General features: G+C 42.4%; 1 protein-coding gene across 1 annotated transcript in view; it reads right to left on the bottom strand.

The window, feature by feature from the left end:
* The window catches only part of ERBB2 (erb-b2 receptor tyrosine kinase 2), an 82,749-nt gene extending 69,197 nt beyond the window's left edge, over positions 1-13,552 (bottom strand). The window contains exon 1 of the mRNA XM_044296345.1: positions 13,217-13,552. Within this exon, the coding sequence (XP_044152280.1) occupies positions 13,217-13,283 (67 nt within the window). The 5' untranslated portion in view covers positions 13,284-13,552. The remainder of the gene's footprint in view (positions 1-13,216) is intronic.
* Positions 13,553-15,466: the final 1,914 nt, after the last annotated feature.

Genomic DNA, 15,466 nt, shown 5'->3' with positions numbered 1-15,466 from the left:
TAACCCTTTAACCCCTGTATGCGGATCTGGACTTCGCTGTCGGGCAGCTACCAGGCCGGTACCTCTTGAGATAGGCCTCTTTCACACGGTCAGTATTTGATCAGTAATAGTATGCCAAAACCAGGAGTAGATCCAAAACACAGAGGAGGCACATTATACATTTTCACTGTAGGTTCCACTCCTGCTTTTGGCTTACAAATACTGACCAAATACTGATGCAAATTACTGACCAAGTGTCAGTCCCAGTCTGGTTGGCGCATGCCCACTGGGATCACAGATCCGGTGTGAAGCACCAAGGGGTCAGGCAATATGTGTAGTCTGTAGACAAGTTAAAGTCAGGGTAGGCAGCATACAAGCATATCTCTGAGACAAGTCTAAAATCTGGGCAAGTGGTAGTAAGGCTATCCACGAAACAGGCTAAGAACAAGGCTGGCAGCTAGAAGTCAGAGTCAGTTGTCAGACAGGAGTTCAGTACACTGGAAGACAGAATATAACACCTTTTGTTGAAATACTAAGCACTAGAAACATAAAGCTCAGGCACCCTCTCACTGAAGAGAGTGCCTTAAGTACCCAGTGATGATCAACCTTTGGCTGGGGAAGAATTTAGATGCTCTCAGCCTCTTAAAGGGGCCAGTGCACATGCCCTATAGTACAAGACAAGGGTCTTAGAATGTGCAGGCAACAGCCTGCAGCTAGCACTGGCGAGCAGGACCAGCACAGCCAGGAGGAGAACATGACAGAGCAGGAGAGTGGCCAGTGTAAGCAGTGCAATGCGCATGGCCTCAAGAAGGAGCAGGGCATATAGACTGCATTCAGGTGCAAGGAATGTGGGGCATTATTCTGAGGAATAATGTAGAAGGCGGCTAAAAGAAAGATGACAGATTAGTCTAAAAAGTCTAAAAGTAGATCGCCTAAAAAGATGTGCTTTTAGAACATGCTTCAAGGGGTTGTCTGAGTCTTTATACAGATCAGCTATCTTCAGGATAGATCATCAGTACCTGATCGTGGTGGGTCTGACTCACCTCTGCTGATCAGCTGTTTAAAGAGAGCTCTCCGCGACCCCTTCCTAGGCCAGTGATACCATGTTTATTTGTTCATGGTCAAGGCGCAGCTCAGTCCCATTCAAGTAAATGGGGCTCAGATGCAATACAAAGCACAACCACTATCCAATAGAGTGCCACAGCCCCTTCAGACAGCTGAACAACAGGGTGTGCCAGGAATTAGAGCCCGACCAATCACATACTGGTGACCTATCCAGATGATAGGGCATCAATAATGAACACTCGGACAACCCCTTTAAAACTGTGGATGTTGGGTTTTCCGGAACTACAAAATTGATGGCCTAATCGTTGTACAGGCCATCAGTATCAGCTTGGTGGGTCTGACTTCCGCCATTTAATTAGCTGATCTGTTGGCATGCCAGGAGACAGTTCCTCCCAGATCTGATATAAGAAGTCTGTTCTAAGGATATTTTTAGTCCGGGAGAAGCCCTTTAGGAGTCAACTACTCAAGTAAAGACAACTTGAGTTCCTCTTCAAAATAACAATGATTGCACTACATGCAGTAGAAGACCTCCATTCAGGTGCCTAAATAACAAACAATGCTATCAGCTCCGAACACTAAAAATGAGAGGTTAAATTAACTACTAAGTACTTCAACATGGTGAGTAACCACCAGATAGAGAAGGAAGCTGATCAGGATGAGAGAACTGTATTTCAAGAGGGACCATGAAGAAGAGACCAGTGAGGACCATGATGTAGTGGATTGTCAGGGGATCAGTTAAGTGATCGATAACTCTTTTTTAAGAAAAAATTAAAAACAGCCTTACAAGCCCTGGTTCTCTGATTTATGAAAGTTAAATGATTTGTCCCCAAAAATTTTGGTCTACACTGGATAGGAATGTGCATTTCCAATTCACACGACTGCCACAGCCAATTACTGGTCTCAGCAGCTCCAAGAACGGCATGTGACTTCTGCAACTCTGCAGTGACATGCCTTGTCTTATGAGAAGGAATGGCACACAATCACTTCCAGTATGGCAGGAACCAGAAACGGCAGAGGCAGGAGCCGTCGCGCTGGAACATCACAACTTTCAAAAGCAAAATACCCCTGACTGTAATTCATTTTTATGTAATTCTATGCTGTGTATTGTGATAATTCCGTAAGGAGACTGTGGGGAGATACGAGAGGTTTGAAGCTAAAAATGAGTACATCATCTGAAAAGTAAGCAACCTTGTATTTAGTACATCTCATAGTGACACCAGTCATGTCAGAGTTGTGATGCAAGCAGTGAAAAGGGGATGAAGAAGGTGAGGGGCATCTCTGACAGGTTCGTTTGGGATGGGTAAATAATTAGAGAGAGCTTCATTAAGGACTCATGCACAGAACCCTAGTTTTTTTCCACATCTGATCCAAATTTTTTGCAGATTGGATGTGGAACCATTCATTTCGATGGGGCCGCAATAAATGAGGACAGCACACTGTGTGCTGTCCACATCTGTATGATCCCATGTCTGTCCCGCAAAACAGGTCCTATTTTTTTGCAGACAAAAACAGGTATTTTGACAATGAGGCACATGGAGATTGGCACAAAGCCAATATTTGTGGATCCTTGATTTGCAGACGAGAAAATACATATGGTTGTGTGTGGTTGTGTGCATTAGGCCTAACACTAATAGCTGTAGAAGCCTAAGAGTAGAGACAACATATCCACAGTAGCACGCTGTGGTCTATGTTTATGGAGGATCTGAGTGAGTAATCTCTACTCTAGTCAGTCAAATGTGTTATCTGCTGAGAGGAGGAAAGCTGGGCTAAAAGAGGTGGAAATATAATGCATGATGTTAATGGCCCTGGTGGTGTTGCCTCTGGCATCATCAGTGATGCAACATTTATCAGACTTTGCTCATTATTGACTGGATTTATTTAAATATCGGCTTTTCTATGGGTACAAGGCCAAAATATGCAGCATACAGAGAAGGCAACCATAGTCCTGAACTAATAATCATCACATAGCAACTCATAAAGTCTCATGGAAGCAATGACTTCAATGTGATTTGAAGGCCTTTAGTTGCACAAACATCTTGAATACTTTATCAATACTACAAGTATATTTCAGTATATTTCCAAATCAATGATGAACACACAGCAATTTATGTGCCAGTGTTCCTAAATTACTCCCCAAATGCCTACATTTCTGGAAAAATATGCAGGAATTTGCAGAGGAATGAAGTTTACATTGGTCAAGGAAGGAGGCTGCTGAAGTTCTGGTGTTGTAGAAGGCTCACAAAACACTTTCCTGGAGGTGTGTAAAAATAACATTTCAGTTCATGGAATAGAAGTATTCACATAAGAAAAAGGTGGAGAAGCTGCATATTTGGAATTATTCAATAAATGCATCTTTCGTACTATCACTCATTCATTGATCTTGGTATCACGGTTGACTGTTGGTGTGTGTAGGCCCTAGGTAAAGGCAATTGTAACATAGATGCAATCCAATGTGATTTGCTAACTTGTTCTGAGACCACTGATGAGATGGCGACCATTTCAGGTTTGTCCAAGTTCTCTGGTTTAATAGATGATAAGAACCTGTGCAAGGATGTCGTCTCAGGTCTCCCCAGATGCACTTGGCAAAACTGCATAGGGACAAAAGCCTTTTGCAGACGTTCTGGAGTGTAGTAATTTAAGAGTTTCCTGAAAGGGGTCTAATATTTATCTTTGATATGGTTCTTCTGATCCTCTATATCCTTCACTGTCCCATGGACAGCGGTCATAGTGGGCGCTGGAGAAACCATTGTGTCTGTGCAAACAATGTAAGGAAAACACCATGCTCACAGGAGTTCTGTGGAGCTTATATTAGACGGGCAGATAACTGTGCAGATCATTGCATTGTAGCCACAATTGCTATGGGGAGATTGTGGCATACACTGGGGGCATTGTGGCTGGTACTGGGGGCAGTATGACTGTCATCGATAGTGGGGAATTGTGATGTCACTGATGAGGAATACCATGGGACTGTAACAATTAGATCCAGCATGCTATGGCCACTATGATATTAACATAAAATGAAGGAATGCAATGCCCTTCCCCGAATTAGACCTTCACATACACTTTCAAATTCTGATGTTAAAGGGAACCTGTCACCGGGATTTTGTGTATAGAGCTGAGGACATGGGTTGCTAGATGGCCGCTAGCATATCCGCAATACCCAGTCCCCATAGCTCTGTGTGCTTTTATTGTGTCAAAAAATCAATTTGATACATATGCAAATTAACCTGAGATGAGTCCTGTCCCTGACTCATCTCACATACAGGACTCATCTCAGGTTAATTTGCATATGTATCAAATCGTTTTTTTTTACACAATAAAAGCACACAGAGCTATGGGGACTGGGTATTGCGGATGTGCTAGCGGCCATCTAGCAACCCATGTCCTCAGCTCTATACACAAAATCCCGGTGTCAGGTTCCCTTTAATGACTGTTTGCACATACTAATAATGCTCGATGTTAATTTGGGTACTACGGCAAATGTATATGACGGGCACACATTGCATATGGGGTCATATCTTTGCACCAAGTGTACATACAGTATCTTGACTTGAATGAATCTGTCTTAAGTCGTTGCAGACAGGAGCAGCTGCTGCAGGGATTAGTGGCCTCTATGACATCTAGATTTTGTGGGTGTACAACAAACAGTTTATCAGAAACTCCATGCAGTGCATATGGACGAGTCCAAATGTCATTCAAATATTGCCAACCAGCTTCTTCCCCTCAATAATGCCACTGCTCTACGGTCACGTGAGAATCCTCGCAGATTATGAGAAGAAGCAGTGATGATTTAGCAATTATTTCACTGCAACACATCAGCTTTACTGGAGTCTGCATGACATTATGGAGAAGCAAATCACAGGATAGTAACAGCAGGACTTAGAGAGCAACTGGAAAATGTCACCGTCCATTTTTCAACATTTTTGCCCAAAACGTGGGGCATAAAAATGGCGTAGCTAGGCTTTCCTACACTGGGCAAAGATTATTTCATTTTATCCCCACGTCTAAATACCCTGATATAAGCAGAGCAGCTTGCTGGCTCCCCATCACTTCGGCACATGCTCCACCAGGCTCTCCCCCAGCTATGCCTCTGCTATTAGGCTACTTTCAGACTTGCGTTTTGGGCGGATTGGTCATGGATCAGCAAAAACGGATCCGTTACAATAATACAACTGCATGCATCTGTCATGAACGGATCCGTTTGTATCATCTGTGACATAGCCAAGAAGGATCCGTCATGAACTCCATTGGAAGTCAATGGGAGACTGATCCGTTTTCTATTGTGCCAGATTGCGTCAGAGAAAACTGATCCGTCCCCATTGACTTACATTGTGTGCCAGGATAGATCCGTTTGGCTCAGTTTCCTCAGACACACATCAAAACTCTGCAGGCAGCGATATGGTGTCCATCTCCAAAGCAGAATGGTGACTGATCGGAGGCAAACTGATGCATTCTGTGCGGATCCTTTTCCATTCAGAATGCATTAGGGCAAAACTGATCCGTTTTGGACCGCTTCTCACAGCCCTGAACGGATCTCACAAATGGAAAGCCAAAACGCCAGTGTAAAAGTAGCCTTAAAGGGGTTGTCTGAGTGTTTTATACTGATATGGGGGGTTCACATCACATTTTATGTCTCCGTTAGATTCATATGTTAGAAAAAAAAAAGGATACAAAAACACAGCACACCACGTTCTTGTATCCTGCAGAGTCCGTTTATTAAAAAAAAGTATAGAATAATATAAGTATGAGGCTGCACCAATGTGTCAAGAATCATGATGTTGTGCTCACAATCAGATAGAATCACCCATTCCACATAAGTTAAAATATAAAGTAAAAACTGGGCACTCACCGACAATGGAGAAAAATTAAGAGCAATTTATTTAAAAAAAAATACGCAAGTATTTATAAACTTGCGAATTTTTGTTTAAATAAATTGCTCTTAATTTTTCTTTATTGCCAGTTAGTGCCCAGTTTTTACTTTATATTTTAACTTATGTGGAATGGGTGATTCTATCTGACTGTGAGCACAACATCATGATTCTTGACACATTGGTGCAGCCTCATACTTATTTTATTCTATACTTTTTATAAAAAAAAAGGAATCTGCAGGATACAAGAACGTGGTGTGCTGTGTTTTTGTATCCTTTTTTTTTCTAACATATGAATCTAACGGAGACATAAAATGTGATGTGAACCCCCCATATCAGTATAAAACACTCAGACAACCCTTTTAAGGCTACTTTCACCCTGGCGTTTTGGCTTTCCGTTTGTGAGATCCGTTCAGGGCTCTAACAAGCGGTCCAAAACGGATCAGTTTTGCCCTAATGCATTCTGAATGGAAAGTATACTTTTTTTTACAATGGAAGTCTATGGTGAACGGATGCCACTGTATGGTATCAGGCTGAGGCATCCTTTTTTTCTATACGTTTTTTGTATAAATTAAAATGGGAAAAACGTGATGTGAACCCACCCTTACCTATCTTCCAGATAGGTAATCAGTATCTCATCAATGGGGGTCTGCCTCCCAGCACCCTCAACGATCAGCTGTTTGAAGAAGCCATGGTGAGTCAAACCCCAACCAATTACATACTGATGACCTATACTGGGGATCTGAAAACCCCTCTAACCAGAGCTACTGTGTTGATGGTAGTAAAAGTAACTGAGTTTATAATAAACCACAGCACACATCTGATTTTTTTGTAGTTTTATTCACCAAATCATGCAATGTTTCAATCCCAGATTTTTTTTTTTCAACCCACGTGGGGTGGAAACGTCACATGAATCAGTGAATAAAATGGCACAGCTTTCTACTATGCAAAATTGGAAGTGTGATGGGTTTCTAACAAATTTTTGGCAATTTCTTGGGTCTCATGGGCAGCAGCCTGACACCGCTTGCACCATCGGAGTAAGTACACCGCTAAGCTTTCCACTTGTGTTTTGGTGTGCTGCAGATGTTAGTAATTTGTGATATCACCATTAGAAGTTAAAGAAGGAATTTATTGCTAGGAGTCAGAAGCAATTATTTAATGCATCCCTCATAACAAAATATCTCTATTTTTGAGCCACCAAGAAAAAATTATATTATATGATCAGCTTTAAGAGATTTCTGACCAGTGAGGGTCCAACCACTAGGATCACCTCTGATCCCAAGATCCCAGTTCCCAGAGTTTGTCACTTGCATGGTCACCTGCTGTTGAAGTCAATACGAGGTCAGTTATTATAGTAGGGCAGACTAACTCTCCAAGAACAAGGGACAAGACATCTCAGGGGTCGGGAGCCACCAATGGAGACATTTATGGCATATCAATTTGATATATAAATGTTGGCCACATTACATTTTTCCTCATAGGTCCTTATAATTTCAACAAAACCCACCAAATATCTAATGTCTATGGACAAAACTGTCAGTGTCTAAAAATCTCTTGTTGGGTAAGATGAATTTTGACCTATGCAATTCTTTGCTCCAGGGGTGTTCAGCAGCTACTGATTGATCTCACATACTTATGGGAACGCCGGTAGACATACCAGTTAGCCAGGAAACCTACTGTAGTGTATGGCAGCTTTAGACTTATGTTCGAATAAGTAATAATCATCAAATTATGCAATCTGCATTTATAAGCATCAGCTCATTACAGACTGGAGTAGTAAGCTGGAGCCTTATAAATACAGGATGGCTGTGCGTGCAGCAGGGTAGCGCCTGGCGTGTTTATGTCTTGCAAGGATGTCCACAGAAGAGCCTGGAAATTGAGCTGCAGTGGAGGAGGATCCTGAACAATTTACTTTCAGTCTCAGCGTGCACTGAAGTGCGTCAGAAAAAGGCAGTTGTTTGGGGGGCACACAAGGCTGGAATATAACAGCAATATACTGCAGACCCCATTACAGAAAGTAAACCTAATGCACCTATAACACATGCACCAGGCTTGACATTCCCCAAATACATAATTAGGATTCCAACCTCTCACCTCCTTCTTGCACACTGATATCTGGTATTCTGTATCTTGACATTACAGCTCAAATGGGTGGAGTACCCTGAGACCACCAGAGAGAATGATTTGGGGTGGCCTACACTAAAGCCAGTAGTGTAGCTAGGTAGGGTAAGGGCTAGTGGGGTAAATCCTTAGGTTCCAAGAAGCTAGCTAAGGCATCAAGTGAGATGTCCCACTGTCACTTTCAGATGGGTCTGTCATCAATTGGACCTCATGGGTCAGGTTCATCTTTTCAGAAGCTGGTACTTTAATGGGCTCAGACTGTATAGTAAATGGTCTACTAACGTAACATTACATTACATAAATTAATTAACTTTCCTGTATCACTTCATGACTAGAAGGATTTTCTATACAGATTCCTAGGAGAGTGGAATGCCATCCCCCTGATATCACCCATCTTTCCTAGGAACAGATATAACTAAAGGTCAGCAGAATAACATTTTTGGACATCTTTACTTTTAATATTAACATCCCAGTTATTTATAAGGCTGGGTGCACATACAGTGGCATGCAAAAGTTTGGGCACCCCTGGTTAAAATTACTGCTACTGTGAACAGTTAAGCAAGTTGAAGATTAACTGATCTCCAAAATGTATAAAGTTAAAGGTGAAAAAATTTTAAGCAATAGCAGTGTATTATTTTGGTTTTGTACAATTTTAGAGTTAAAATAGGAAAGGAGTACCTTGCAAAAGTATGGGAACCCAAGGAGATTTGAGTGCTCAGATAACTTTGACCGAGGTCTCAGACTTTAAATAGCCAGTTAGGGTTGAGGCTTGTTCCCAATTATCGTTAGGAAAGGCCAGATGATGCAAATTTCCAAGCATTATAAGTACCCCAGACTCCTCTAACCTTGTCCCAAAAACAGCAGCCATGGGTTCTTCTAAGCAGCTGCCTAACACCCTGAAAATGAAAATGGATGAGCCCTATCAAGCAGGAGGCTATGAGAAGATAGCAAAGCATTTTCAGGTTGCTACTTCCTCAGTTTGAAATGTAATTAAGAAATATCAGTTAACAGGAACAGTGGAGATCAAGAGAAGGGTTGGAAGACCAAGAAACATTTCAGAGACATCTGCTCGTAGGATTGCTGCAATGGCAAATCAGAACCCCCGCTTGACTGCAAAAGACCTTCAGAAGAATTTAGCAGACTCTGTAGTTGTAGTACATTGTTCTACTGTTAAGCGACACCTGAACAAAGACTGATCATAAGAAAACTTCTCCTCCGTCCTCACGCAGCAGTAATTGTCCGGCTGGTTCTGGGCATATTTGCCGGGTTGCTGCTGGACCCCATGATAGCTAAGGGGGTGGACAGCATTCATGTTAGCTTCTGGCAATGCTGGATCCAGACAGACCCGGCCGGCTGTTCCCTGCTGAAACAGCCTGCCGAATTTCCTGAACACTAGTGTAAAAAAGCCTAATACACAGCTATAATAAGGAGGCTTTAATGTCATCACATGTTATAAGAAGATCTACAATTTCCTCCTAAGACTGCAAAGGCTGCTTTCACACAGTGTTTGGTCAGAGCCAAAACCAGAAGCAGTGCCTATACAGAAATAGGGTATAATGGAAAGATTTGCACCTGTTCTGTATTGTTGACCTGTACCTGATGTACACTGACTGTGTGAAAGTCATAATTCACAAATCTGACTACTTTTTAGGTTGCATTAAGTATGTTCATCACAATGAATACCCAGCCTCCTCACTGAAAATACCTTGGGCTAAACATGTCACCTCCTTCCAACCACCACATATGTCACATCAGTCACTTCCTCCTAATATACAGTGCCTTGCAAAAGTATTCACCCCCTTGACTTTTTTCTTATTTTGGTGCCTCACAACCTGGAATTACCATAGATTGTTTGAGGATTTGCATTGTTTAAATTACAGAACATGCCCACAACTTTGAAGATTTTATTTTTATTTATTTATTTGTGAAGCAAACAACAAATAGGACAAAATAACAGAAAAAAGTCTATATGCATAACTATTCACCCCCCTAAAGTCAATACTTTGTAGAGCTATCTTTTGCAGCAATCACAGCTCCAAGTCGCTTTGGATAAGTCTCTAGGAGATTGCCACATCTGACCACTGGGATTTTTGCCCATTCCTCCTTCTAAAACTGCTCCAGCTCCTTCAAGTTGGATGGTTTGTGCTTGTGAACAGCAATCTTTAAGTCTGACCACAGATTTTCTATTGGATGGAGATCTGGGCTGTGACTAGGCCATTCCAACACATTTACATGTTTCCCCCACAAGTGTTGCTTTAGCAGTGTGTTTAGGGTCATTGTCCTGCTGGAAGGTGAACCTCCGTCCTACCCTCAGATCACGCACAGAGTGGTACAGGTTTTGCTGAAGAATATCCCTGTGTTTAGCACCATCCATCTTTCCCTCATATCTGACCAGTTTCCCAGTCCCGGCTGCTGAAAACCATCCCCTCAGCATGATGCCGCCACCACCATGTCTCACTGTGGGGATGGTGTTCTTTGGGTAATGTGATGTGTTGGGTTTGCGCCAGACATAGCGTTTTCTTTGATGGACGAAAAGTTCTATTTTAGTCTCATCAGACCAGAGCACCTTCCTCCATACATTTTGGGAGTCTCCCACATGCCTTTTCACAAACTCACAACGTGCCTTTTTGTTTTTAGCTGAAAGTAATGGCTTTCTTCCGGCCACTCTGCAATAAAGCCCAACTCTATGGAGCGTACGGCTTATTGTCGTCCTATGTACAGATACTCCAGTCTCTGCTGTGGAACTTTGCAGCTTCTCCAGGGTTACCTTAGGTCGCTGTACTGCCTCTCTGATTAATGCCCTCCTTGCCCGGTCCGTGAGTTTTGGTGGGATGCCGTTTCTTGGGAAGTTTGCTGTTGTAATACAACCTATTAAACCAACAAGATGTTGGTAAGATGCATGACATCACATAAAAGACCAAAAACCCGTAAGGACACACATACAAAAAATATGCAACTTTATTAGGTAATTAATATTAACAAATAATTACAACACATGATTCAAGACAAATATCTAAAACAAGTAAAGCAGCAATGCAGGTAGTGCTGCAAGAAGTAGCTGACCTGCTGACTGACAAGGTATAAGATCCCAATATCTAATCTTGCTCAGCACAAGGGCAAATAAGCAATAACAAATTATATACCAATAATCTCCTGGGGACTATCTCATAATCCCATATGCCTTGTGTGCAAAAATCCACATAAGGTACCAATAGGAGACCATCAGTGGATATAAAAGCTGCAGGCAGATGAAAGGGAAGAGGGACAGAAAATACCTGGGAAATGGTACAATACAGGGATCCAACCTTCAGTCAGCTGTGAGCGCACCCCGACGCACGTTTAGCTCCGCCCCTTGAAGCTAAACGTGCGTCGGGATGCACTCACAGCTGACTGAAGGTTGGATCCCTGTATTGTACCATTTCCCAGGTATTTTCTGTCCCTCTTCCCTTTTATCTGCCTGCAGCTTTTATATCCACTGATGGTCTCCTATTGGTACCTTATGTTGATTTTTGCACACAAGGCATATGGGATTATGAGATAGTCCCCAGGAGATTATTGGTATATAATTTGTTATTGCTTATTTGCCCTTGTGTTGAGCAAGATTAGATATTGGGCTCTTATACCTTGTCAGTCAGCAGGTCAGCTACTTCTTGCAGCACTACCTGCATTGATGCTTTACTTGTTTTAGATATTTGTCTTGAATCAGGTGTTGTAATTATTAATTACCTAATAAAGTTTCATATTTTTTGTATGTGTGTCCCTATGGGTTTTTTCGTGTTTTAGGTTTGCTGTTGTGCCATGTTCTTTCCATTTGGTTATGATAGATTTGATGGTGCTTCTGGGGATCATCAAAGATTTGGATATTTTTTATAACCTAACCCTGACTTGTACTTCTCAACAACATTGTCCCTTACTTGTTTGGAGAGTTCCTTGGTCTTCATAGCATTGTTTGGTTAGTGATGCCTCTTGCTCAGGTGTTGCAGCCTTTGGGGCCTTTCAAAAAAGGTGTGTATATGTAATGACAGATCATGTGACACTTAGATTGTACACAGGTGGACATCATTTCACTAATTATGTGACTTATGAAGGTAATTGGTTACACCAGAGCTTTTTATGGGCTTCCTAACAAAGGGGATGAATACATAAGCACATGGCAATGTTCTGTTTTATATTTCTAAACAATAGTTTTATTTATATATTTTTTTCTCATTTCACTTCGCCAACTTAGACTATTGTGTTCTGATCCATCACATAAAATTCTGATTAACAAAACATTGAACTTAAAGCTGTAATGTAACAAAATACGAAAAAAGTCAAGGGGGGTGAATACTTTTGCAAGGCAATGTACCTATCAACATCACTGCAGTACTTTCTTTGAAGGAGCTCACCTGTCTTCTGTGTCTTAATTCTCACTTATTGGATCTGCCCCCTGAGCGTCCTTTTAATGGACACTCCATATGTATTTATGTATTTGTTACATTGTATCCTTAGATCTCATCAGTAACCCCTTGATTGTCAATATTTACATTATACAGCCACACTCTTCCTTATTTCATCAACAGCCCCTTGATCTTCAGGATTTGCTCTTCCTTATTAGATCTCATTAACCCCCTGACCACCAGTATATACAATATATTGCCACACTCTTCCTAATTAGATCTCATTAACCCCCTGATCACCAGTATATACAACATATGACCACACTCTTCCTTATTAGATCTTATTAACCCCCTGATCGCCAGTATATACAACATATGATTACACTCTTCCTTATTAGATCTTATTAACCTCCTGATTGCCAGTGTATACAATATATGATCTCGTTCTTCCTCATTAGATCTCATCAGTGACCTCCAGATCGTCAGAATATACAACATATAACAACATTCTTCTGCATTAGATGTCATTAACCCCCTGATCTCCAGTATATACCTGCACACGTCCTTTTAGATCTCATTAACCCCCTGATCACCAGTATACACAATATGATCTCGTTCTTCCTTATTAGATCTCATCAGCAACCTCCTGATCGTCAGTATTCCACTCTTCCATAAATCTCATCATCTACACACAAAAATAAAATCACAGCAAACCACAACCAGCAACTCCAGTCCCAGGAGCACTAGTCAGCGGGGCCTAACCCAGCGCTTCTCCTGACCCAGGACACCCTATCCATGGCTTACCTTCTCTGCAGAGACCCCCCTGCAGGAGCAGGGCACAGAGCCCCAGGATCCATGGCTGCAGGTCCATCCCTCAGTGCCCCACCATACTGCTCAGCCTCCCCTCAGTCCAGGCAGCTTTCCCGACTCTCCGTCCTTGTTTTTCTAGCAGTACAACTTCCAGTAAGTTGACGATCTGCTCGGCTTCATTCCTCCACAAGACTTCCTGCAGGGAGGGGAGAGGCGGGGGCCATCGCACATGCCCTACATAGGAGTGGCACTTGGGATCCCCAGCACACAGGCGGCGGCTCTCATTGCACAGGGCTCCTAGCACTCTCTGGAGGACACAACAGTTTGCCATAACTTTCCCCCCCCATGGACAGACAGCAGAGGAAGTGGGCTCACACGTGGACAGTTTACACTCAGGCTTGAAGCTCCACCTTGGAAGCCACTTCAAAGAATCTAGCAGAGTATTGCTTAAATAGCAATGCCCAAACATGACATGGACTGATATGGACCTGTAGGGGAAACTGACAAACATTACTAAGAGCAGATGGGAAATGCTAGTTCATCTAGCAGCCAGGACAGTTCTGAAGCTCTGGGAAGCATTGCTGGCAGTACCATCATACTAGGGACTCCTCATTCATGCTGCTCCCTGATATGTAGAGCTGCATGTGGTACTACCAAGCATCAGTCCTGGCACCTCCTGCTGCTAATCCAAAATCATAGATCAGTGTTGGCATCATGGAACTACAGGTCCCAGCAGAACCTGAGGGCTCACTGTTCAGAGAAGGACAGGGAACATCCAGTGAAGGCTTCACTATGCTATAGTACTGGCTGGGCACTAAAATAATACTGTTTTGTTTCTCATTCCATAAAAATTGTGTAAAAAGGGGACAAAAAAGTTCTACTATATTCCAATATACTTAAATTTCCAATGTCACCAGCCACTGTGGTCCTTTGGTCATCTTTGTGATGATATGCAATCCAGCACACGGTACGTTACACGTCTGTAGCAGACAATCACTGACCACAACATGTCATTAAGGGGTTCATATCAAGATAATTTGATGGAGCGGGTCCAGCCATTTGGTGATCGGAAAAAAATGGTGATCGGCTGTTATTACTGGGGGGAAGCAGCTGGTGGTCATACATGAACCCTGTGATGGCCACGGCAGGCAGAATGTAGTAGAACATACTAGGCATTTAGATAAATGGCTGACCACATAATACATGGATGGACCACACAAGACTTGCAGAAAAAAGCCACTGTTTGTTAGCAGCTCCTCAGACTCTCTTAATAGAGGGGTACTAAGTGGGTGACCACCCCCCATGATGTCCATATACCTTAATAGGGCATATAAAAAAAGGGGGATGGACAAATGAACGAAAGTATGTTTCTCATGTGCTTTGATTTAAAGTGGTATACATTAACTTCATTATTTGATATTCTATATGAATTTCTATAAAAAATGTCCTCCTAAAAATTGAAATCTTACATCACAATGGATGGCATATCACCTGACTGCTAATATTGCAGCTTGGCACTTTGAACATGTCACACCACCAAGCGGATTCTGATGAAACTTTTTATTGACTGCTTTGTCGAGATGTACTTTAGCCTTACGGTGAACTTTATTTGTGTTGGGTATTAAACATTGTCGGATGCTACAGCAGATCCAACTGCGTTCTCCAGTAACCAGCTGGCAGTGTCCGAGTCTGATAACTAATTGTTTCATATATTTGGGCAGTCATAACAGGACCAGTCTGAGAAAGTATGGGTTTAAGTGTCAGCAGGAACGTCAGGAGCAAGGCCTTGATATCTGAGGTGGTCAGATAAGGAGAGGGCTTCTATTTATAACGGTACGCTGCAAAAATTTGTTATGCCAACAAGTTGTTCTCCAAGGCACCATGCATGCTGGACACTGCTGTCTGATAAGACCACTTTACCAGTAGATATGTGCATCATATCACAATGCATCCTCCTATAGGGATTATTTTAGGCATGTAGATGACCCGAATAGGGTCTGTTAGGGGCCTGTTCGGTTTCCTTCTGGAAACCTGCTTTATTACCAGAGGAAAAAGTCCTGCATGCCGGGTTTTTCTCTCCACTGTTACTGACGGAATCTGCAACGGATGCCCCAAAAGGAGCCTGCGGCGCAGATGTGAACAAGCCCTAAGAATATAAGAAACTTTCTATGGCTTTCTATGTATTGCTTACCACATGCAAGCTGTACAGTGACCGAACAGTCTTGCTGGTTCCCATACTGTTTG

The sequence above is a fragment of the Bufo gargarizans genome, chromosome 6, assembly GCF_014858855.1.
Source record: "Bufo gargarizans isolate SCDJY-AF-19 chromosome 6, ASM1485885v1, whole genome shotgun sequence".
Lineage (NCBI taxonomy): Eukaryota > Metazoa > Chordata > Amphibia > Anura > Bufonidae > Bufo > Bufo gargarizans.
The sequence above is the reverse complement of the archived record's forward strand: the minus strand, read 5'-3'. Positions and strand labels throughout refer to the sequence as shown.